We start from the raw sequence: 24,407 nt of genomic DNA, 5'->3' as shown, positions 1-24,407 counted from the left end.
TTTGGAAAAACTCGACTCAAACAATCAAGCTGCGAGGCGGAGAGTTGAATTACAGCTACAGGGCAGAGCCACTTGTAACGAGGGAGAAGGAAGGTGAAGGTATCGTCGGGACGTAAACAATAGCATCGCCGGTAGAGATAGAGTTTTTCGATCCCACGATACTACCCAACAAGCATACATGTACATCCGGTAGCTATCCGCCATTCGGTCCTTTTCTTGGCCGAGATGCATTAGAGATGGGGCGATCTTCTCCGCGAAACGTCATGGAGGTGCCGAACTGGGCTGACTGGTTCCGACTTGTTCCCCGCGTGAAGCAGACTTGAAGCCCGGCTCCACCAGCTCCCCAGGCTCTCCCACTTCCCCCGTGGAGAGGGCGGCTTGCCCACCTGGGGAACCCTTGAACGCCCCCACCATGCCCCCACGGCGACCACGACGGCAAACCCCTGTCCAGGACTTGTGCGGTGTTCAAGTGAGTCAATACGCTCCACAGGTCATGCAGCCATCGTCCAATGTGACCACAACTAGGCTGCCCCAGGGGTCTGTCGTTCACACTAATTAATTGTGGATTCGTTGACCAAGTCTGAGCCAAGTTCAGAGCCAAGTTTGTTCCGCTCCTACGCGGTGTTGGAGGTGGTCTAAACAGACACAAAGACACGCGGACAGTGTACACATTGATCCGACTTTGCGCGCTCATTGTCCCACTAGGCTACTTCAGGTAATCTCATGCATAATTCGTGCATATGGCCCGTTAGTGCAGCATCCGGAGCAGATATCGGAGAGAACACTCCAGTTTTGGAGGCGCCCGATGCGCTCTCGGCTACATCCGGCAGCGACTTCAGGAGCGGTGAGAGTGGCCACTGGGCACGTGTGAATCGTGAAGGATCTCGCTGCTTGGCTTCCACCCGCTTCCCATCAACGGGTAATTCCCATTAAGGTCTTACATACAGGGAAGTGTCCTCTTTCGCCTTGTCTTTAAGAAAACAGACCAAGACTTGTCATCGATTCGGCTGCGGAAGTTTTGGACAGGCGAATACTGCGATATTTCCGGGTCAACAAGTTCATTATCAACATTTTCTTTGTTCGTCCTTGAAAATGACTGAGACATAGCCGGCCGGATATAAACCTGATGACTTCTGGAAATAGTAATCTTGTTGTGATATATAACAGTCTCGTAATTCCGCAACATTGAAACGCCACGCCACACCAGCGCCCAACTCTCATGCAAACAAAACGCTCAGCTCGTTTTGAGCTGAGTGTTTTTCACCGCGCTAACACATTTATAGCCTTACCCTTCATTAGTTGATATTCAAAGATCAGAAGGTACTCGTGCATGCCATCATGCTGTCCGCCATTCCTCCTTTGCTATTCCGGACTAGACTCGAAGATCCCCAGCTGGCTTGCCTGCTTCACCACCCGGGTACAACCTTAGCTTTGCACCATACTCCGTGCAGCGGCTTACTCGAGAAGCTGCCACCCGAAAGAGGCACTCTGCTCTCGTCCATGTCGCGGGGGTCAGCCAGCTCCCACTGGAAGCGGCCCACCCAGCACGCGATGACGGTCAGCATCTCAGCTTTGGCAAAGTTGCGGCCGAGGCAGTCGCGTCCACCGTGGATGAAGGACAGATGCGCGTACTTTGTGTTTGAGCCGCCAGTGGAGTCGTACCTATCACCAGCCTCGTCATAGAAGCGGCTCGGGTTGAAGCTGGCGCCGTCGGGCCCCCACAGGTCCGGGTTGCGGTTGGTTCCGGTGACAGAGAGGATGACCTTTGTCGTGGCGGCGACATAGTGGCCCATGATGGTGGTATCCACAGCCGCTGTACGCATTATCATGGGAATGGGCGGCCAGTAGCGGATGACCTCGTGGCAGAAGGCGTTCAGGAGGGGCATGTTCTCGATCTCAAGAGACTCCGCGGGGGGCGCGGCGCCATTGGTTGTCGGCGGCGGCAGCTTTGCCCTCACCTCAGCGCGCAGCTTGTCCTGCCACTCCGGGTGCCGACACAGCTCGTACATGGCCCAGGTCATCGCCACAGACACGGTCTCGTGGCCCGCACCCAGCATCGTCATCATCTGTGTCACTACGTCGTCCTCCTCGAGTTCCTTGTTGCGGTCGCGGATCAGCGCCGACACGATGTCCGAGTCGTGGAGATCACCGCGCCTGTATCGCTCACGCTTCTCGCGAAGGGTGGTCCGGCACACTTCCCTCACCACACGGGCGGCGTTGCGCACCTCGGTGTTGTGCTTGACTGGTAGCCTGTTGACAATATTCGGCGGGATGATGAACTTGAGGACGCTGAATATCTGGAACATGCGAGTGGGTTCGAAGACGGTGCGGTAATTCTGGATGAGATGCGAGTCTGGGTTAGCAATTGCCTCGAAGTCGACGCCAAGGGCTGCCTTGGAGATGACGTCCAGCGCAGTGAAGCCTGCCAGCTCGCCAATCTCCGTTTTGTCACTGTATCCATCGGAGTTTGGGCTGGTCGTGCTGGCGGCGAAGCTTGAGAGCCTTTCTGTCGCCTCGACAGCCTTGGACCAGTAGATGGACTGCTGGGCCCGGATGTGCTTCATGGCGAAGGATGGCAGCAAGAGACGGCGTTGACGTTTATGCTCTTCCCCATTTACCAGCACGACACCAGGTCCAAGAATTGACTGAGCGATAAAGGAGAGGTGAATTGGCTGGATGAAGTCGTTCACTCTGATCAAGACTTCAGCCAGACCTTCTGGGGCTGCAACCACGACGCGCTCGCAGTTGAAAAGGCCTAGGAAGCGGAACACACCATCGTGTTTCAATGTGCGGGACCTACACGGCGGCTCCTTGTCAGACAAGACCGTTGACTCTGGAATGATCATGATGGGCTACTCACCACTCGGCCGGACCAGCTCCATTACCTTCGCTGAAGGTGCGCCAACCATAGCCAAACCACCAACTTCTGCCTTCCTATTTCAAGTCTCAGCACTTTATTGCATGCAACATTAAGCCGAGGAGGAAACGACTCACAGTAGGCTCCGGCAGATGTCGCATCTTGGAGAGATACTTGGGCTTCAGTATCAAGCGGTACCACAGCCAACCCCAAAAATGCAGCCACCACGAGGCCCAGAAGAACACCAAGTAGCTATTGAAGTAGCTATCTCGGAGAAAGGCCGGCGTATACGGCACCGTAGGTCCCCATTTACGCCATACGGCAGCCAAAATGAGGGCATCACTGGCCGCAGCCAGCGTGACCAGCTTCATCGGCTTGGAGAAGAAGTCATCCATGTTTGCTGCTGTCACCTGATTGGTCACGCGTCTGGAGCCGTATGGTGAAGGCCTGCAAGGCTGAGACTTTCAGGGATTCGGCCTGGCTAGAAGTTCCGCGCAAGGCTGCCTCTGCCTGGTTCCTTTCTTCCGCTGAAGAAAAGGGTATTGAATTACGTGATGACTGGACTTGATGGCTTGGAAAAGTCAGGCACAGGTTTCTGGGAGTCAGCCTTTCTTTTATACAAGGTGACGCGATGTCATCACATCTGTCAGTCTGACGAGGTTCGCCGTCATGACCAGAGGCTTGTGCATGACAATTGCCACGGTTCGATCCCTTGAGAATTTTCTGTACGATGACATTTCGATCTGAAGGTTGGTCCGGCAATTTGCTTCTCTTTGTCGCCATGATCGGCAGGGGCGGTCTTCCTTCAATGCGCCGGCCCTACATTTGTGGCGATTGAGGCGACTTGCCCGCCCATGCCAGCCAGAAGAAGCATGGTTGATCACAGGAAGACAGTAGAAATGGGCCCATAGATACTTCCTGCCTACTCATTTTAGAAAAACTAGTCGCTACATCCTGGAAATCATTGAAAGGTCCTCGCCTCAGGTGAATGTACCCGTGCAAGCCGCTGACCAGGAGGCGGGAATGCTGACACTATAAAGGACTGCACGCCCCAAAACTTTTGCGAAGTCTTCGGTATCCCTATGGCTGACATTCATCTGGAACTCTCAGCAGGTTGGGACAGGCTCCGGTCTGTCATCGATGCCCAAGATGTCTGGACCATACGCGTGCCTGACAGCCTTTCCCTATGCCTGGCGATATGCTCTGGCCTCAGAATCCAGATTCGAGGGTGAGGTATATCGCAAACATGTGATCTCTAAGTCCGAAAGCATGTCAAACTCCCCTAACCCACCTCAGTCCTCGACCATGCTCCAGTTCACCCCTGGGCGTGTGTCTATCCATTTCTCTGTGCATGCTGACAGTCATCTACGTGAGGCTATCCGCTAAGTAAGGCGAGAAAAAGGACCCCTGTCAGCGAAAAAAGGTACCGTGGCTTACGGTCATGCACCCATAAGCCAGCGTATCGGATTAGAGACATGCTTCCAACATTCGCAGGGAAAGATCACCATAGCCAACGTACCAAGTCCATGAGCTCACATGTCTCCCCCTTCATGTTCACTCACATCAAAACTCAATTTCCATTCTTCCTTCTTTCGGACAGTTTCGGGACGAATGGATAGATTAAAATTGTTGGTTGGCCGGCCTCCAGCGCCCCAATTTTCGGACGTTTTATCACCAATGGCACCATCTGTGCCGCCAGTCTCTATGCCTCATGACAATCGGGGCCATGAGCCCTCAGAACCTTGCAGTGGAAGCCTAGCATAAGAGGGAGGGAGTCGCCTCCTCACCAGGACTGTATGAAAATTCGAATCCTTTCTTGTCGTACCTCCTTGCCTCTTGTGTCCGTCCATCCGTGTTGCCACTGATCACTCCCTGCCTGGCTTACTGCTTGACAGCCTTGGCGAAAGCTTGGTCATACGTTGTTGACAGCTGCCCCATAGGGATCGAATATCACTTGGTCGTCTCCCCTTGTCTCTTTCTTCTCTCCAAAGACTTTGTCCCCACGTCCTAGATTGATCGCTCAGCGCTGCAGCAACCGCGTCCAGAGACCCATCAACATGGCACCCGGCCAGCTCGGAGAGTTCACCTACCGGGATGGAGTGGCCGTGGTTCAGCTCTTCTTCTTCACCGTGTACCTGGGGTGTGCCTTTGTCCTTTGTTCACGGCATGGATGGAGCCGGGGCTCAGGTTGGCTAGTCTTGATTACCTTCTCATTGCTTCGAATCCTCGCCGGGGCGTTTCAACTGGCAACGATCAACAGCCCTTCGAGGACAACCTATGGTGGCGCACTCATCTGCCAGTCGATCGGCTTGTCGCCGTTGACGGTGCTCAACATTGCACTCCTGACGAGGGTGTGAGTATCAGCATGCTACAGTATTGAACAATGATGCAGGACTCGCTAACCTGTTGCCGCCCAACTCGATAGTAACCGCTTCGTTATCCAGGGCATATCCACCAAAATCTTCTCCCTCATCTCTCTCGCCTCCCTTACCGGCCTCAGCCTGGGCATATACGGTGGCACCAAGGCAGCCGAGTCCTCGAACCACATCACCTCCAACAGCATCGTTCAGGCAGCAGTGTGCATATTCCTGGCCATCTACGTGTTCGCCGTCTGCCTATGGGGCTACCTCCTCAGGCAGTGGAAGTACATCCCTGCCGAGGAGAACAAGCTGATGGTATGTTTTGCCGCGTGTGCGCCGTTCATCTCGGTGCGGCTGGTGTACGGGCTCCTCGCCGACTTCAGCGGGATGAAGGAGTTCAACCCGTTCGAGGGGGACGTGACCATCTTCCTGTGCATGGCCGTGCTCATGGAGATCATCGCGGTGGCGTTCTGTGTGTTCACGGGCCTGAGGCTGCGTGTGCTGCCCAAGGGCGGTGGGGGCGGCGGCAATGGTGCCGGCGGGGTGTCGTCGGATGCGTCGAGCGACAGTGAGAGAGCGCTACACGGAGCCAGGACCCCGGGCAAGTTCTGATCGGCGAGTGTGAGTTGGCAAGGGTGCCCCGTTGCAATGTCAGTTGGATGGGTTCTGGACTCGTCCACGGACAATATTGCAGACGCTACTCCCGAGATCCCCCTAGGTGCCGGTCTTCCTTTCTCATCTGTTTCGTAATTCTTATTTCTCACGATCCCACTGTCCACGGACCTGTGGTTGGTTATTGGGGGATCCTTCACCTCACCAGCGACTCACAACAGGGGCATTTAGATGCAGACGACAGACGACAGATGGCTGTGGCTTGCAGGTAGAGACATGATGGAGAGGGCGTGTGATTCAGGTAATCGTGGGTGGCTGCAGTCCGGCTTGGGACTTCTGAGCGCGAAGGATCAGGCGACATGGTATGGTCTATGGGCATCCATGGTTGGCGCCACGATTCTCGAGGAGAGGACCCTGGAGTCTGGACTGGCCGATTATTGTCAAGGTGGATATTTCTTTTCTGAGCCAGATGCTCTTCGCACTACTGCAGGGTGCTCTTTTTCCCTTCTTCATGCTTTATCTCACCGAGCGGCAGGACTGACGACCCACCCGGCCTAACTCCGAGGCAGAGTTTCAGTATCAGTAACAGCGGGACGGATGTGGAGATTTACAGGTGGAAATGACGTTTGAATCCCATGAGTAAGATGGTATATAATGAGGTGGTTGAGTTCAATATGTGAAAAATCGGCCATCCTCGTCTTACAGATCAGAGTATCTTGACATGAATGTGCTGCAGACACAAGTAGAAATCGGGGTCTTTGGTCCACTCTTCCCATGGTTGTGAACGAGCTTATGCACCGACGTCGACCATTTACCCAGGTCCCTTGGATAACATCCAGTATGGCATCTGACGGCGACGAGGGGCGACTCTGGTGGATGGACCCTGCTTTCTCTCCCGGGTAAGGAATGGAAAGGGTCCAACTTGTAGGATCGTGCAACAGGATCGTGCATGCATGCATCCATCCAAACTATCATGGGTATCATGGGTCCCCCAGCCGTCGGAACCGGACTACCTAAAGCTTATGTGTCGCGCTACAATGAGAATTTATCTCCAATTTATCGATCACTTATCCATGGCTTATCTGCACTAGGGTAACCCGGTGGGACTACTTGGGCAAGGATTAGCAGCCCTCCATGGCTTGGCCCCGAGATACTTGCAGCTTTCTCTCTTCTTTCCGCCTTTCCGCCAGACTGCACGCCTAGACTATTACAAGTTCTAGATTTTCACCACAACTTCTGAGTTGTATGTCGGTGGGTTGTGTTCTGTCATTGGAAAGGACTGCACTTTAACAGGTCGCATAGAGGCGGGAACGAAAAGAGGCAAGCCCTAGAGAGACATCTGGAGTGTGCTTCATTTCTCATAATCAACAGTACACGAAAAGCACGCAGAAGTGGGAATTTCGAGGGACGAACTGACACCATAATATATACTCCTTGCTCAAAGGAAATAAGCCGAGCTAGTCTGGCATCGAGCTGGGGTTATCCGTCAGAGTTGCTGACCGGGATGACACATCCTGACCAACCAAGCACGGGTCCAATCCGCCTTATTATGGCAGAGCCATGAGACTGCCTGAATATTATATGACGGAGACCTGACCCCTCTAGTCTTTGAGCAGTTCCAATACCTTGCTCGCCCGCCAGCCAGCTGCCGGCATCCTGACGTGACCTGACCGACTCGGCCATCATTCCAGCTCGTTTTGGCACCGGAAGGATCTGGACTCTCCGCTGCCATGACTGTCAAACAGAGATAGCCATCGCCGAGCTGAATCCCTTTCAGCAATGGGTGTTTATGTTCTCGCCCTTAAATACCCGTTGTCTGGCAAGATGGCAAAAATTGCTGTGTCGACGAGCACTCAACTCTCTCCCCGACGACACACGTGCAGACGCTCTGCAATCTCAACCACGACTGATTCGAGCCCCTTACATACGTAATATCAAACTGACTCGTCTCTCACCTCTCATATCTTGCTGTGGCCATCTATAAGCCGTTCCTCAGCCATGTCCGCCGCCGCCGTGACTTCGGCCCCTGGGCTTCCCAGGACCCAGCGCGCCATCCTGGCCGGCGAAAAGGGAGAGTGGGTCGTCAGCCAGGACGCCCCGGTGCCTGAGCTGGAGGCCGACAACATTATCATCCAGACCGTCGCCGTCGCACTCAACCCCGTCGATACCAAGATGGTCGGCCCCTTCATCGCCGAGGGCGCCATGTTCGGTTTCGACTGCGCAGGCTATGTTGTCGCCATCGGCTCGGATGTAGCCGCTTCTCGCCCCAACCTCAAGGTCGGCGACAGGGTTTGCGGCTGTGCTGACGGCATGAACAAATTCAGGCCAAGGGCTGGTGCCTTTGGGGAGTACGTCGCCCTCGACGGCGACATGGCGCTCAAGATCCCCGAGAGCATGGGATTCGAGGAGGCTGCCGGCATGGGCATGAGGATCGCCACCGCTGGTATGGCCCTTTTCTGGAGCCTTGGAATACCCACAGAGTGGCTGCTCAAGGCTGCCGGGGAACAAATGCCGGTTCTAGTGTATGGTGGCAGCACCAGCACGGGAACGATGGCCATCCAACTTCTCAAGCTGTAAGCCCCACCCTCCTCCTGGATACGCACATAGCTTTCCTCTCAGCCACTCGAAGTCCTCGTTTTCATGCTTCCTTTTCCACTGTAATCATATCTTCATTTACTAACCAAACCTCAGATGCAACGTAAAAGTCATTACGACCTGCTCCCCCCGCAACTTCGACCTCGTCCGCTCGTACGGCGCCGACGCCGTCTTCGACTACAACTCACCCACCTGTGGCGCCGACATCCGTGCCCACACAGCCAACGCCCTCGACTACGCCCTCGACTGCATCACCGAGGAAAGCTCCATGAAGATCTGCTACCAGGCCCTCGGCCGCTGCGGCGGCAAGTACACGGCCCTGGACCCCCACCCAGAGTCCAAGCGCAAGGTCGTCGAGCCAGACTGGATATTGGCCAGCATGCTGGGGGGGAAGCCCTGCTCGTGGCCCGCGCCTTACGGCAACGAGGGTGACCAGCGCGTCAAGGACTTTGCAAAGCCTTTCTTCGAGACCATCCAGAAGCTGTTCGACGAGGGCAGGCTCACGCCGCACCCTACCAAGATCAGCCCCGGTGGGTTCGAGGGGCTCGCAGGGGACGGAGTCACCGCCATTCGGAAGGGCCAGATTAGCGGACAGAAGCTGGTTTATCGTCTGGACGGCGCTGTCAAGGAGTAGATGTTGTTTATTTTGCTGTAATTGGAGTCAACAGACTTTGACTTTGGCGCCTTGGGGCTACTCCCCGGTCAGGATTCATCGTCTGCACATTTATCCTACGGGACGTGATAAACCACCACCCTACCTAGGTAGCAGCCCGTTTTGACTAAAAATTTCGACGAGTTAAACAAACCTTAATACTTTATTCTATGTCCAGGAAAACCAGACATTACACAATATGCGCATCTGGTCAAGATATTTCAACGTTGAAACAGCCTCTGAAAGTGAAAGTATTGAGGCTGTGCAGAAGCGCAATAAAGCGAATGAGTCACGCTACGCATGTAGTATTACGGCTATCGAGAGAGGCATTTGGTGTCTCCATTCATGGCGAGGTTTTTTAGTAAGCAAGTCGCAATTAAAATAGCGGCTTGAATGGTTCCACGTTGGGTCTAAAAAGAGGACATGGAAGATGAATGGTACTTTCATTTCATCTATCCTCAAGATGAGTTCGTAGGCGGAGCTACCTAGGTACTTTCTGTTTCTTTGCGTAATTTGACCATTTCACTCCAGCCCCTGCAGAAACATTACATGGTATCAGCTAGAGCGCGTACTTTTCAGAGACTATGTAGCACATTTCGCCTGTTTGTCGCAATTCAGCAGACAATTCCAGTATTTTATCCCCTCATCCCCAGTGAGCCTTAATTCAGCATCAAAAAGACTGATTCAAATTTGGAGACCCTGGAATCAATGCGTCATTCCAAAATCTGTACGTCGCACCGAAACTCCTGATGTGCTTAAGTGAAGTCCCAGAACATGATAAAATTCGACGGATCTTGAGAGAACGTTTTTTATTTCAGACCCTCGCAAGGTGGTATTTTACTTTGTTTACAGATTCTCCCCCTCTCAAGTCTTCTGAAACCGTCAAAATTGCGCTCCCAAGTCAGTGCAGTCAGTCTCCCGAGGTCCTTTTGTACTGGCGATGCAGGTATGATGGGTCGACGTGGACTTCAAAATCAGTCCGATTCCGCGCAGATGATATACAAATTCCATGATACATGATCCTTATTTCATTTTCAAGGTGCCCATACCCAATGCTGTGATGGTAGCTGCTAAAGCGGGTATCGGTGTGCATGCAATCCGTGCTGTCATCCCGCCCCCAAGGTTCCAGAGTTGAATGTCAGCAACCCGGGCGGGCCCTGTCAGCCACGAGGCAAACCTGCAAGGTACTTACTTAGCTTGCCACGCCTCCTGTACTGCAGTTCGATACTCTGTGGAAGATTTTGGTGGTGGTAGTCTCTGCCATCCTGGCTGACGCAGACTCTCCGCGGCTTCCTGCTCTCGAGGGCGACATGGTTACCACCCCCCTACCGAAAGCTGATGACAGTCGAGTGGCGGTCGTGAACAGAGCTGTCAACTGTGCGGTAATTCGCCTCCCGGCAGCTACGCCTCCAGCTTACGCTCACGAATCCACTATGACACTGGCCCCGAGCTGCAGAGATTCTCGCCGCTGATGGTGCCTTTGTCAAGAAAGGGCAGTAGACAAGCAAGTATTGAAAGGCACCGTAATCCGCGTGCTCATCCAGATGATTCGGAATGATAATCATGCTCTGGAGATACGCAGACCATCTCCGAGCTTGCAATTAGGGCCGGACGGTCAGCTCGCTGTAGGTTGTGACCTGAGCTTGACAGTGTTGACGGCCTCATACATCGCCCTCAGACCCGCCTCTGGGCGATGCTTATACAACACTCGCAACGAGATCTTTCTCGCCTTTGGGCAGCTTCTCCAAAGAAATCGATCAAAACTTTTCATAAATCCTCAGATTTCCGAAACCCCTTCCACTTTTTCTCGCCACCATCATGGAACACGTTTGCATGTCCAGCCATACACTAAGCAGATAAGAACTCCTTCAACACGGCATTCTGATACCAGGGTTCAAGTCTTGCACAAGGAAAATACTGTGGTGTATTCGCATATCTTTGCAAAGCCACATCAATCACCCACTCTAGACACACGCCTTACAAGTCGTTCCACGCAGACCACCACGAAAACGGCACCCTATTGAGATCAAACACGCCCTCAGGGGGGTTGCAGCCAAAACACCTGGTGGCATTCGCAACAAGTGTGAAGACGAGTCACATTCACCACGGAGTATAGATAATATTGAAACACCCCCACCGACTCAGAATGACCCGCCGCAGGACAGAGGCCTTCGGCTCAAAGCCGGTGCTGCTCCTCCTCCACGGCGCGGGCAGCTCTGCCGCCATCTTCCGGATCCAGACACACTTCCTAGCCAAGGCGCTCAGCCCCTACTTCGACCTCGTCTATGTGGACGCTCCGGTCCGGAGCGCCCCAGGGCCGGGCATCCTGCCCTATTTTCAGGGCATGGACGCTTACTACCGGTGGTTTGGCGCCGGGGTTGAGAAGGATATTTCAAGGGGCCGGAATACACATGAAATCCCAGACTCGTTCCTATCACCGGAGACTGCGGCTTCTTCTTCGTCACGGCGCTCACCGCCCAAGCGCCGGGGCTCATCATCCGCCGCCGCCGCCGCCGCCGCCGCCAAGACCCGCGGGACAGGCCGGCGGGGCGTCTCACCAGCGGCGGCCATCAACGCGGCAGCGGCGCTGGGGCTGAATCTCCCCCGGGGCGCCGAGGGCCTGGGCCGGGGCGTCATGGGCCTGCTCGACATCGCCAACCAGAGCATCCCCCAGCAGCTCGAGGCGCAGGGGGTCCGCGGCCGGGATGTCGTCGGCGCGGTCGGCTTCTCGCAGGGCGCCCTGGCCGCTCTTGGTCTCCTGGGCGTCGAGCTGGCCATCGGCTCGCCGCAGTGGAGTAACCTGCGCTTCTGCGTGGTGATGGGCGGCGCGACGGGGGGCGGGGCGGCGCAGGCGGCCGTCGAGGGCATGATGGCTGCCGCGAATATGCTCGGCGGGGACAAGCAGATTCCGCCGCCGTCGCCATCGGAGAGATTGGCTCCAGGAGGGCCGGGTGCGGAGCCTCACCTGTTCCCAGGCCACACCGTCCACGTCATTGGGCGCTGCGACCCGTGGGTCAAGGACAGCCGGCAGATCGCGGGGATGTGTAATCCGCGGCGGTCCAAGGTCGTGGAATTCGAGGGCGGACACTGGGTTCCGCGGGAGAAACAGGAGATCTCGCGTGTAGTAGACCTGATCCTTGAGACGGAGTTGGACAGCCGCCGCGATGCGGATGACTCGTCGAGTTCCTCGTCCGAGGACGAGGTTGAGGTGTTGATGCGCAGGTTGGATGCCGTCTCGGTCAGGTCCTAAGCGACTCTGCAATCTTTTCGAAACCATTAATCTTTTGTATTCTATTTTTTGCTTTGCAGCACTCATGTCCTTCTCTCATAGGTCTCATCACGGCCCGGGTGTCGTTGTATGTGTGTGAGCGTACCAGACATATTCGTTCGCGAGGAACTCCCTTGATCATTCGGATCCCCCTGATTGAACGAAAGTTTTGGTCTTCCTCTTCGGCGTTCTGTGTAGGGTCTACATTGTATGGGTCATAGGCTGGCTGGCGCAAGGCGTGATGGTTGGGATGGTCGGGATGGCTTGAATCAAAGGCATGACAGATCTTGGTCCCATTGTCCCTCCGGCATGTATCCACCATGGTGCCTTTTTTCCTGTCTCATCCGCATGTTGAGTCTAGGAGCCCTCAGCCGGGCAGCTGTAGATTTTACGAGGCTCTGGCTGACACTTATCCACCGATTATTTGCCACCCAGAGAGGCAGCCTCGTCATGAGCCATCGACAGTTCGCGGGCTCATCGACGAGATGATCCTGCCATCCCGCATTGGCAACGAACAGCGTCCTCATGAGCGCCCCCCGCTTTCCCTCCTCCCTCTCCCAATCTTTTGGGCGTGAGATGGATTCGTTGTACGGGCAGGGGCGAGGTGGTGCTGCAGTACAGACGCACGCGAAGGATGAGGTGTAGTTAACGAGGGGCCAATCACATGGCGGCACAGAGGGATCTTTGTGGGCATTGCATTTCGACCCCTGGCTTCAGGGGTGTCCCATGCCATGCAGGCCGATCTTGGCGGGGCGGATCGAAAGCTTACCTGTGGCCCGCCCACCCTGTCTTGCCCGTTGGGAAGAGTTGAAGACCTGTGTCGCCCGTCCCGACAACCCGGGACGTTGTGGGTGCTGAGCTCATCCCAACTGCTGACTGGCGCGGGAATGTCCTATGCGTTGTCGTTTCTGGCGTTTATTATGGCTGAACAAGCGACCCCGACGACAGACGGCGCAGTGCAACCATCCGCATCCGGGTTAAGCTTTCTCCACAATCGCAGACCAGGCGCGATGTCCTCCCGAGAAGAGATGCGATTCGGCAGGCTGAATCCCAAGCGCAGCCGCCACCGAGTCCAGCAGCCGATTAGCCTGGTACATAGCACGCTGCCCCTCTCCAGGCAGCCACGATGTTTCTTTCTGGTAATTTGCCCAAATCCTTCCATGCATGGCCTATGCAACCTCGTGTAAGTCAGGGCTGGCCTGTTCCCCGTGCTACGCTCGAGACGTGAGCTTAGGAACGTTTAGCCGCCCGCAGGGGTTCCAACCCAACTAAGCCGGTCATCGGGGTGGTATCTGGTAACCGGGCAAGCGCTGTTTGATCCCAGCAGCCGCACGCACCTTCGGAACGTGCTCGGTGGTGTGTAGAAGGGTCGCTGTGTCTCGTCCCAGGCGCCGTCTTCCCCGAGGGACCTTTTCTTCGAGGAATTCACCCATGTTTCCCGGCGGCCGCCATCAACGACCTCCATCTCACAGAGGTGAGGGCGTCGTCGCCATTGCGTTGCAACAGGCACAAGGTCCCAGAAACGTGGGCGCAGGGTTGCGGCCAGCCCAAGCGCGACAGCCGAGTCTTAATACCGCGGGTTATTGCTTCCACCCAGGTGGTATTCTCATGTGTCCGTCTCGTTCTCCCACTCAACGCATCCATCTGCTCTTCTGGTAACCCTTGTAGTACTGTATATAATGTGAGGTATTGTGTTGCCAGCCACCGATAACCGAAACCCACGTTTGGGAGGGGCCTGCTTTGTGGGCTCGCCGGCCTTACAGCACATCAACCGGTCCACTCCCGACTCTCCGTCCCCAATTGTCTCATACATTCTGAGTGACACACAAGGTCGCACGAAATAGCCCGGAGGGGTCATGATACCGGGCTGCGGAAGCAGCACGAGGCATGCCTTGGATGTGGATCTGGTGCGTCCCGTTCCAATGGCACGCTGCAAGATCTCGGAGACGACCCTACCATGTGTGCGTGTTGCTTGCCCAGGTGCCTCCAGGGCTTAGACCGCTCGGGTGTGCTCCACCCATAGTAAGCACTTGACCAGGACCGCTGTGCCAGGCAACGAAGAGGACTCGCCCTGACTCGCCCCAGTTTGCTGTCAACCTTACCACCACGTGGCTGACCATGTTGCTTGGGATCTTTTCCAGTAAACCATAACACCCTGCGCTATTACGCTACCAGGGAAACACCCAGGGTCCTGGGACGAAGTGCGAAAACCGCAGTGTTACCCGTGGCGGGGAACATTCTGGGAACCCACGTCCTGGGATGACAACCTTGGAACCCGCGTGCTCTAGCTGCTTGGCTCCACATGTGCTGCACCTCCGCAGCCGGGGTGGCCATAACAGGTCTGTCGATGGGACGGACACTCTTCCAAACGATGCAACCAGAGCTCATCCACCGTCGCATTCCAAAAATAAGTCGTTGCTCCGCAGCTTATCTTATCACATAATCGACAGGTGATGAGAATCGCTTGCACATCTCCGCCGACGCCTCGGGTATATCGGATAGCCCTCCGTAGCCTCCTTCCTCTCACCATGTGAACGCGTACATTGTGCCAGATCCACCACCCCAGGGGAAGTAACATACATACTTGCTTCTATCCCATGTTCTAGGCTCCCCCATAACAATCCCAATTCCGTTGGACGAGAACCCATGCAAACATCAATGAGAATGCAAGGCTATACACTAGCTGAACATTAAGTATGCATCTTTTGCAATGCAACAGAACAATTAGGATTGACGCATCGCGCGCGATACGGGCATTCTATTCTGTTGGTGGGGAATTCACTCGAGGGTGACAAGTGCTCTCGTGTGCAGCGAAAAGGATGGACCATGGATGTTGAGTGGGGTCCGCATGCGACCAGGTGAAATAGGTCAAGGGCCCTGTACGAGAGTATCTGAATTGTGCATTCGGCGAGGAACCACGCGGCCTCGGTCGGGCAAAGGATCTCAAGAACTCCACCGAGGGGAATCGAGGGGAGTGCGGGGCCCGCCTATTTCGCTGGGCTGCCTTTCTGAGCGAATCCAGCCGCAAATCTTCGGCCTGCATTCAGACCATGGCGGCTCCGGCCCAGGCGACGACTCGGGTTGGGCCAGAGTAGGTCGGGGATGACGGGTGTTCGGGGCCAAATGCGCCAGCCAAGCGTTGACCACGTTGATCCCAAGGCTTGGTAAAAGCTTGGATTAACGCCCAGAGGGCTTGCAAGAGCTTGTCCTAATGTCTGACGTTCCATCGCGCGTCCATGTATCTTGTCAGATGTGTAAGCCAAGAGTCGGAGGGGTGTGTGTATGTGTAATAGCTTGGGGGGGGGCGCTACGGGCTGGAGCGCCTGTGTTCGTCTGGACCACGGACTTGTCCATCCTGGCAGGATCGGTCGGTCGCAGGTGTTTGTTCGGATCCGAGCCAGTGCTGCCTCCTCGTGTTACTGCCTCAGAGCACCTTAAAGAGTCGACGATGAACGCTGGGATGCTGAAACGGGCCAATCCTTGGTGCGGGCATCTGCAAGGTGCAGTTCCACGTGCTGTTGTGTGGCTGGAGACAGTCAGGCGGGCAAGTAAGCCCGGATATTCTGGGGCAGCCTCGCTAATCGTTTCTTCCGGTGCCTGGGTCGATTGGGGTCCATCCATGAGGATTAGCGGTCAATGTCCCACAATCCAACAATCCCAGGACGCACGGCATCTGAACAGGTGCCAGTGCGACAAGACCTTTGTGTCCCCACATAGATGGCAATTCCAACTCTCGACGAGGCTCGCAGTGTGTCGACTCTGCCCGCTTGCAGGGTCAATTCAAAGGGATGTCATGAAGGGGCGAGTCAGACTTTGCCATCGGGTCAGCGGTTGGGCTCTGTGCAGCATGACAGCCAAGAATCCGGGGCGTGTGCTTGGCCCAGGTTTGACACTCGGGCATACCAGGAATAAACGGTGATATGCAAGCCAAACAAGCCAAATTGGGAGGAATCTTGAGATGGCTCCCGTGGTGGCTGCTGCAAAGGTTCGAAATGAGCCCCGTTGCGACAAGATGGACGCTGAGGCGCCCCCTGGAAAATGTGGCTGACTGACTGGCTCACGCATTGCATTGTGGGTTACCCTTGCTGTGGTGGCGCGCGCGCATCAGCATCAGCATCTGCGTGTGCAAGCCATGTTGGAATAAGCGGTATGGTGATTCGCACGACAGCTGAACAAAACAAATGAAAAAGCTGCACTGACGATGTGCCTTGATCTGTCTCTTGATGGACGGTGCTCTTTTTCTTTTTCTCTAGGACGGCGGGTCATGTTGAGAAGGAGTGGTCACGCCAGCCAGGGGCGATGCAGCGAGCCAAGAACCATGGCATGGCAAGGTTATTTGATGCCTGGTGTGTGGCCTGGATCGTGATCTGTCGGTCGCTATGCTGCTCCCGAGACGTATGGTGAAGAAAGAGTGTCACCGTGTTGCTGTGATGTTGCCATGATGTTGCCAAACCGTATAGCTGGGCGGTGACGGCTGGGTCATGTCCCCTTGGCTGGTGCATGTGCTCTCAGGCTCTCCCTGTTGGCAGCATTGGTCGAACCTGGTGCTGCAAGTTGCACGACGCAATTGCACGATGCACGACGAGATGTGCGTCGAGTTGGCAGGTTGACGAGGAAGGAGGAAGGAAGAAGCGGCGCTGACGGTGTCATGGCCCGTGTTTGCGCTGGCAACGTCATGGCTGCGGGCGGCTAACAAGCCTCGTGGGCGTAGGGTAGAGTAGGGGCCCGTAAGGCTGGGGTTGGACCCGATGCGTGCATGCGTCAATCATGTGTGGCTGTTGATATATCTCGCCGTGTCCTCGTCTCTGTCTGTCTGTGCCTGCTTGTCGTATCTTGCGATTGCTTCCCTTCCCCTCTCCTCTCCTCTCCTCCCAGCTTGCCTTTGCCAACCCCAATTCAACCCCTGCTGCCAGGGACCTTTTTCTTTTAGTCTGTCCTAGGCACTTATTAGTACCCAAAACGGGAGGCAAGGACGTGGTCTAACCACTTCGAGCCGCCAGCCGCAGGTGCTCCTTCCAAGTGGGCTAAATTGTTCCAAAATTCACCACCATCTCACCCTCACTCTTGACAGGGCCCCCTGTCCCTCGTGGTAAGTCCTGTTCTTTTCGGGGTACTCCGTACCCAGGTACTGCTTCCTGTTCCAATTTCCTGTTACCTAGTCCTCTTGCCCCATACCTTGTTCCGCAAGAGCAGGAAGGAAGGGCAGAAAAAGGCACCACACATTGCATGCATGTCCCATGTTCGCTCCCACGTTCTACTTCAAACCACCCCCCCTTAACCCCAGGAATTGATGCCCACACCCCCACCCACACCATCGTCCACACACGCCCCCATCCATCTTCTATCACATTTACCATACCACTCTTTCAACCTCCCGTCTACTCCCTCCCACCACAAGCGTGTGTGTGTGTGTCTCAAGCATCCTCATCCTTCTTTCAACAGTCAAGCCTCCTTGGCGAGCTTGGCTCCCGGGCTTGGCTGAATGCTTGACACTTAAACAAGCACGCCGCCATCCTTGGGTCCCTGAGATGGACGAAGCTTGAGCTCGTCGATCACAGTCCATCGTCCATCATTATTGATCGATCGATATATTACTGCATTACCTCCCCTTACTCGACTAGACGGTCAACCAGGCCCCACCAACTCTGCAACATTGTCACCAACACCCGCAGCCAGCCCTACCAACATTGACTTTGACTCTGACTTTGACATTGCCACTGTACCCTCTCTATTTCTGCACCAACACACACACCTCTTGTCATCTCCCGACACCGTTGACTCCACACTTGCTGTCACCTCCTGTCTCGTACACAATGCAGGACGAACTAGGTTCCGGCAGCAGTTCTGACACTTCAGTGTCATCTTCTTCTTCAGTCACCTCCACCATCTCCTCCGTCTCTTCCGCCAATATTTCTTCTTCTGTCACAACAGCACCAGACTCTGCCCAGGCCCACCAGGCCCACGACAAGTCTGCTGCTGATACCGCCAACGTGGAATCTGCATCTGTGGCGCCGCCAGTCAACCCCCCACACCCAAAGAAGACGAGGTCTCAGAGCCCCGGTGCCGTTCAGAGGCGCAGAATCCAGAACAGGATAGCACAACGGAATCATCGTGAGTCCAGTCACTCGTGAGGCCCGTCCGTGTCTGGCATGGACTTGCTTGGCTGACATTATTCTCATCCTAGGACAGAAAGTAAAAGAGAGGGTGGCAGAAGAAAAGGATCGCCTGGCACGGGAGCAGGCCGCAGAGCAGGCCGCACATCACGCCCACCACGCCCACCACGCACACCACGCACACCACGCACACCACGCACACTTTGCCCATTCCAGCCGGAGCAGCAGCGCGGGCAGTGTGAGCAGCAACAGCTCCGTCACAAACTACCCCATACATCCCCTGCACCCAGCCGGCGTCTTCCCTCACAGTCAGTCACCAATCCAGGTCCCTGGTGCGCGCTTGCAACCGCCAGGAGCCATGAACACCTTTGGAGACGACATGAGCAAGGGCTGGATCCCAGATCCCACCCTGCTGCCAACCCCGGACGGGGACCTGGCCGCTTTTGCGAATGAGTACCTGAACATGTCCTGCAGTTGCAACAGCATGACAGGCCCCTGCGCCCAACACCGCGAGGAGATGCGCGTCCAGTTCATGAGTTTCATGTCCTCGCCCCAGAACCAGCAGCCCATCCACCACCCCAAGAAAAATTCCTTCGCCGGCATGGAGGATGTCCTCCTGGAGAACCTGATGCAGCCCCCACTGCCCAGTCCTCCGCTGTTCCCAGAGATGCAGACACCAGTAGACCCTTCGAGACAATCCAATGGCCCCTCGGCTTTCCGAAGAGGTACCGTGGGTTCACAAGGCTCCGGCTCCTCCGCCAGCCCCGGAGATGCCGCCAGCTCGGCCGCCTCCGCCACCAATACCTCCCGGTTCAAGGCCATCCTCACTTTTGTCAGGGCAGCTGGGTTTCCTGACTTCGACTCCATGGTCACCAGTTACTACACCTCCACCTTCCAGAAGAACAGTGTCGCCGAGCTGGCCCAGCGCAGCTCGCGTGGCCGCAAGCTAGCCGGTGTGCTCGACAGTCTCCACAAGTCATCCTCCAAGTGGACCGTCTGGGAGAGCCGCGGCTACCGCGAGAAGACTGTCGAGTCCGCTCAGGGGTTTTATACACAGGAGCTCGAGCAGGTCATCCGGAAAGCCCGCAGGCGCCAGCACCAGCAGCAACAGAACGGCATCCAGGGAAGCCAGGATGTCATGATGTATGACGGCGAGATGAACTCGGAGGCATCCTCAGGGTCTGCCGTTGCGCCTGGAAGCATTGCCTCGGTTGGCGCCGTCCCCGAGGAGATGCAATGCGTGTTTCAGGATAACGTAAGTCATCAAGTGTTCTTAGGGGCTCAGGTAGCTTCCCCCCCCCCCCCCAAACCCTTCCCTTCCATCACCTTATTACCCAATACTCTGGGTGTCCCTTGATCCACAGCCCATGCTGACTTATGTTTTCATACAGTTGCCAAACCTCTGGGCCCTGCTCACGGAACTTGCTGGGACCAACAACATGCATTGTGACCGGGTGGCGCTGGCGTCACTGTTGCTGCTTTACAACGCCCGGCAAAATCCAGACGTGGACGTGGACGACCTCCTTCCTGACTGGCGTCACACAGACGGGCTGGTTGACACTACCTAGGTATTTGAGCGTTTCACAGCAAGCAGAAGCAATCTTCATGCTTGCTGGCCGTGGCCATCAAAGGATGCGGTTTGGTTTGTCAACCCAAACACAGCTTAGAGCTGCATCTTGTGGGTAGTTTATACTTGAAGCGTTCTTCCTATCGCATGTACTTCAAAATTTAGATGGTCCAGAATGAATGTGCTAGGAATTTCTTTCTGGTGGCTCATGTTTTGTCTTCAATGGCGCTACGGTGTTGGTGTACCACCGAATGGGTCCAGGTTCTGCACGATACTGGCAAGAATGTCACGGGTTCAATCACGGCTAGTTTGTATATAAGACATTTTTAGGTATTTGCGGCCTTTGAGAGCATTCTCTTGAAGACATCTACAAATTGCACCCGTAAATATGGCTTTGATGGGCCTTCAAGAGCCAGCGAGCTGCTGAGCAGAGGCAAATTGCTCCACTTTATGACTTGCACGTAGATATTTAAACAAAAAAATATTTCGTGTATGGCGATGTGAATCCACTTATATCCATACACTCAGGTCCACGGGTGGCGTCGATGCTTGTGCCAAAGGCCCGTGATGAGAAGAATTTGTACATGACGCGACGTGTGGGAATCCTTGCTCAAGAAGACGGCAAGCAACCATGTTGAGGTGTAAGTTGTAATGGATTTTCAAACTCAATACGCGCTATGCCACCATGATTATCACCATACAAAATCAACTTCAAACTGTTGACTCAACCTATCCGCCAGCCTATGCCTCCTTGACGAGCGCAACCTTGGCCCCGTTCAGGTTAACAGTCGTCAGCCCCAGACCCTCGGTCCACGGGTTTGGATCCCTCGACTCAATCCGATCAAATGTCTGCACCAGCCTGACAACGACATAGCTTGCCTCGGTAAGGGCGAACTGCTGGCCCGGGCAGATGCGTGGGCCCCCGTTGAACGGGAGATATGACCATCCGGGCCTCATGTCGGCTCGTGCCCAGCGTTCGGGCTCGAACTCGTGGGCGTCGTCCCCGAACACGGACTTCCTCCTGTGCATGGCGTAGACCGAGTACGAGACGCCCTCGCCTTTGCCGATGCTCACGGGGGACTGGCCGTCGGGCCCGCCGCCGTGGGGGATCACGGTGTTGCGGCTTGCAATGCGGGAGTTTAGGGGGACGACTGGGTAGAGGCGAAGAGCTGGGGGGGCTTGTTAGCACGATATTCTTAATCCTCTTTTTTCTGTAAACTGGAAGTGAGTGGCAGGATGATTTGAGGTGCTGAAACTCACATTCGTTCAATAGAAACTTGACATATTTCATGCCACGGAGAGTGTCGTAGTCTGGAGCAACACCGCCAAGCACATCGACTTCTTCCTTGAGCTTGGCCCAAATATCTGGGCGCCGGGCCAGGACGAAGAAGGTGTTTGACAGAAGCGAAGCAGTGGTGTCGCGGCCGGCCAGAAGCACGTTTAGCAGCTCGTGTCGCAACTCAATCGGGTCCGACGTCTCCTTGGCCATCTCGTACAGGAATACATACCTCTTCTTGCCGTCCGGCCCCACAATGCAAGAGTCGTCGTCGTCGTCCTCTTCTCCGGCCGCCGCCTTACTGCCCGGGCTGGTAGGCCCCGTGCTCGCGCGTGAACTGGCGCATTTCTTCTGTAAGGCATTCGAGATGTACCTGTCGACAAAGCTGTGCACAGTCACAAGGGCCGCATCCCACTCCGCATCCCGGAAGATGTAGTTGGCCATGAACCAGTTCCTCGGCCGGAAGTGCGCCTTGGACTGGGCCGTGTCGAAGGCCCTCATAAACATGTGCTCCTCCGAGTCCGGTGACTTCTGCAGCGTGTTGAGGCTCCGCCCAAAGAGCACCTCCGTGGCCGCGTCGATCGTCAGCCGGAAGAAGAGAGGCGCCAAGTCCACCGTCGCCCCATTCGAAGGGATCAAGCTGATCAGGTGCGATACATGCTCCTCGTAGGTATCCAGGTTGCTGACCTGCAACTTGGCAAAGGTCGGTCTCACAAGTGCCTGTAAGATGAGGATTTGATCAGCTTCTACTACCCTCAAAAGTCAGGCCTTGTGGGCAGTGAGGCAAGAAATGACGGGGCCGCGGTGGCGGCGGAGGAGTGTAAGCTGCTTTGTGACCAATCAGATAACGCTTGGAATCCGGAAAGGCTGTCAGACATTCCCCGTTTCTGTCGACGATCAGAACGGAGGCCACTCCGGCGCGGACGTATTGAAAAGGATACTACCGAAGTGTCTCAAGGAAAGACCTCGGGATGCCGAGTGTAGCTTCAGAACCGTTGACCGGGCCTTCCGACAATGCAAGGGACTCTTTTCCGGGAAGAAAGGAACGGAGTTGAGTGGATGACAGGTGTATGACAGGCGGGATGTAACTCCACTGCCGAGCAGCCAAGACAACGAGCCGGCCGCCGTTCGTATAAGGCGAGCAAATCGAAAGAGAAGAGCAACAAGTAAATGAACAAGAAATTGGGGACAACTCACCCGGGAATGCTCCCAAGCCGCCCCATCCGTCGTGAAGATCCCCGAGCCAAGCAGCGGTCCGAGTGTGTCTATCCTCTGACCCACGGCGAAATCCTTGAAGTTCGTCGAAAGCACAGTCTTGATATTCTCCGGGTCGATCGTATGCGTAAAAGTCTTGCCCAGCGCCTTGGTCTCGAACGTCTTGCCCATGGCCGTGTACCGCCGCAGCCCCAGCTCGAGGATGCCGTGGTTCTTTGCCGCCCGCAGCATCTCGAGCACGTTCTGGATCCCGACCCATTGCTCCCACTGCGGCAGCTTCCTCGCCGGCTGCGTGCCGTTCTTTTGCGCAAAGGCCTGGGCCTCAAGGTAATTCTGCACCTTGCTTGCCAGAACCAGCAGCACAAGACACCCAACCAAGACGGGGAGATATGCTGAGAGCAGTTGCATGACGGGCGCTTATCTGGCAGTCCGCTGGGGTGTGTTTCCTATATGGGTTGGAAGAGTCCGGCTTGCTGACCGGGTATGTTCTTGCACCCGTCGAACGCGACGCTGTGGAGTTGTGCAGCGTTAGCTAATACGAAGCTATGCACTGTAAGCTTGGGACGACGTGAGAAGTGGTGATCGTACTGAGCGTTGTGAATCGCGCTGCTTACCAAATATCGAGCCAGTGTTGAAGAGCATGATGATGAGAATGACAGGAGTGACAGCGAAGGGCATGTCATGTTCTTAAGTATGGGAAACACAAAAGTCATTCACAAAGCCTCGCCTTGATGACATGCATGAGAAGCCTGTCATTCCCAGCTGGGCGAATGGATTTTGCATCATGGGGCAACTTGTCAGCCAAACGGCCCTGATCATGGAGATGATCGAGGCGATATGTGTGTGGGCTCTGGTCATCATTGCATGCTTCTCACGCCGAGAAGGACGAGGCTCCCTCTGCGTGGCAACTCTCACCGTCAGCCCCGGAGGCTCAGGTTCACCATCCACTTCGTTGTGATTTCTGATTAGATACGACAGTAGAGGTCTATTGACATCATTGTGGCGATGGCAAATCGGACACCAGAGCACAAAATGCCTAAACCATAACAGGTGGTACACTGAAGGCTGCTGGCACCAGAATGGCGTAAAGGGTTCCTGTCAGCCACTGTCATCATGTCAGCCTCATTCCACAAACTACCCCTGTGTGGGTCAATGTTCTCTTAATTACATACAGCATTTAAATCTTTCAATGGGTGCACAAGCTGCTTGAACCCAGAACTTTCCATATTCTCATTCACCAGTCTGTGAGATCTAATGAAGAGGGATTCAGAAAATATCTAAAGCCGTTGTTGGAAGACAGAAGTCCCAGAGTGGACTGAAAGGGGAGATCCATCATCCGTATGAGATGATCATCGCCACTGGACGCGTCGGAAGTCAAATTACAGTCAGCCAGCATGTATCCAGGAGGATGAAGTCGCCTAAAGGCGTCTGATAAATATAGACTATCTATATTGTTGATTGGACATATGCGGAATAGAAACGAAATAACTGCACATGTGATACTTTTTAGTTCCCTTCTTACTTCGGAACTATACTGAATGTACTAGCTATGTATAAGGAAAAGGCATAATTTATGTATTATGAAAAGGATTGCTTCCGTCACCTTCACAGCTAGATTCCACCAAACTAGAACATTCAGTTAATACCGTTTATATGTAGGTACTGATATTACTTAGCATTTTCGGTCTTGATACGGTGTTTTCAAGTTGGTATTTGCATGCACATTGGTGTTATTTGACGCACGTAATAGCATGTCTGGACTGGCTCAATTTGCTTTGCCGCCATGTTTTCGGAAACAATGGTGCAATTTCTTTGATATTACCTTGGTACTTTGCTCTAATCTTTGAGAATTTTGCACAATCAATTAGATTCCCATACTGCCAAATCAAAAT

General features: G+C 54.9%; 6 protein-coding genes across 6 annotated transcripts; 4 read left to right on the top strand and 2 right to left on the bottom strand.

The window, feature by feature from the left end:
- Positions 1-1,406: 1,406 nt before the first annotated feature.
- KVR01_013015 (uncharacterized protein) lies at positions 1,407-3,252 on the bottom strand (the record flags this gene model as incomplete). The annotated part of the gene is made up of 3 exons (XM_044790577.1): positions 1,407-2,796; positions 2,861-2,934; positions 2,995-3,252. 3 exons carry the CDS (start codon positions 3,250-3,252, stop codon positions 1,407-1,409), a joined length of 1,722 nt encoding a protein of 573 aa, XP_044637891.1.
- Positions 3,253-4,914: 1,662 nt separating this feature from the next.
- Positions 4,915-5,829, top strand: KVR01_013114 (uncharacterized protein; the record flags this gene model as incomplete). Its single annotated transcript, XM_044794195.1, has 2 exons — positions 4,915-5,210; positions 5,283-5,829. 2 exons carry the CDS (start codon positions 4,915-4,917, stop codon positions 5,827-5,829), a joined length of 843 nt encoding a protein of 280 aa, XP_044637990.1.
- Positions 5,830-7,827: 1,998 nt separating this feature from the next.
- On the top strand, positions 7,828-9,058 carry KVR01_013086 (uncharacterized protein; the record flags this gene model as incomplete). The annotated part of the gene is made up of 4 exons (XM_044785991.1): positions 7,828-8,079; positions 8,179-8,402; positions 8,521-8,773; positions 8,852-9,058. 4 exons carry the CDS (start codon positions 7,828-7,830, stop codon positions 9,056-9,058), a joined length of 936 nt encoding a protein of 311 aa, XP_044637962.1.
- A 2,164-nt stretch (positions 9,059-11,222) lies between these two features.
- KVR01_013053 (uncharacterized protein) lies at positions 11,223-12,867 on the top strand (the record flags this gene model as incomplete). The annotated part of the gene is made up of 1 exon (XM_044787430.1): positions 11,223-12,867. The coding sequence occupies one exon, from the start codon at positions 11,223-11,225 to the stop codon at positions 12,324-12,326; it is 1,104 nt and encodes a 367-aa protein (XP_044637929.1). The 3' UTR covers positions 12,327-12,867.
- A 5,550-nt stretch (positions 12,868-18,417) lies between these two features.
- KVR01_013005 (uncharacterized protein) lies at positions 18,418-20,291 on the top strand (the record flags this gene model as incomplete). The annotated part of the gene is made up of 2 exons (XM_044787371.1): positions 18,816-19,742; positions 19,849-20,291. The coding sequence occupies 2 exons, from the start codon at positions 18,816-18,818 to the stop codon at positions 20,023-20,025; spliced, it is 1,104 nt and encodes a 367-aa protein (XP_044637881.1). The 3' UTR covers positions 20,026-20,291.
- Positions 20,292-20,765: 474 nt separating this feature from the next.
- On the bottom strand, positions 20,766-22,923 carry KVR01_013096 (uncharacterized protein; the record flags this gene model as incomplete). Its single annotated transcript, XM_044792029.1, has 4 exons — positions 20,766-20,883; positions 21,040-21,193; positions 21,285-22,020; positions 22,498-22,923. The coding sequence occupies 4 exons, from the start codon at positions 22,921-22,923 to the stop codon at positions 20,766-20,768; spliced, it is 1,434 nt and encodes a 477-aa protein (XP_044637972.1).
- Positions 22,924-24,407: the final 1,484 nt, after the last annotated feature.

Source organism: Diaporthe batatas (assembly GCF_019321695.1).
Source record: "Diaporthe batatas strain CRI 302-4 chromosome Unknown Contig00023, whole genome shotgun sequence".
Taxonomy (NCBI): domain Eukaryota; kingdom Fungi; phylum Ascomycota; class Sordariomycetes; order Diaporthales; family Diaporthaceae; genus Diaporthe; species Diaporthe batatas.
The sequence above is the reverse complement of the archived record's forward strand: the minus strand, read 5'-3'. Positions and strand labels throughout refer to the sequence as shown.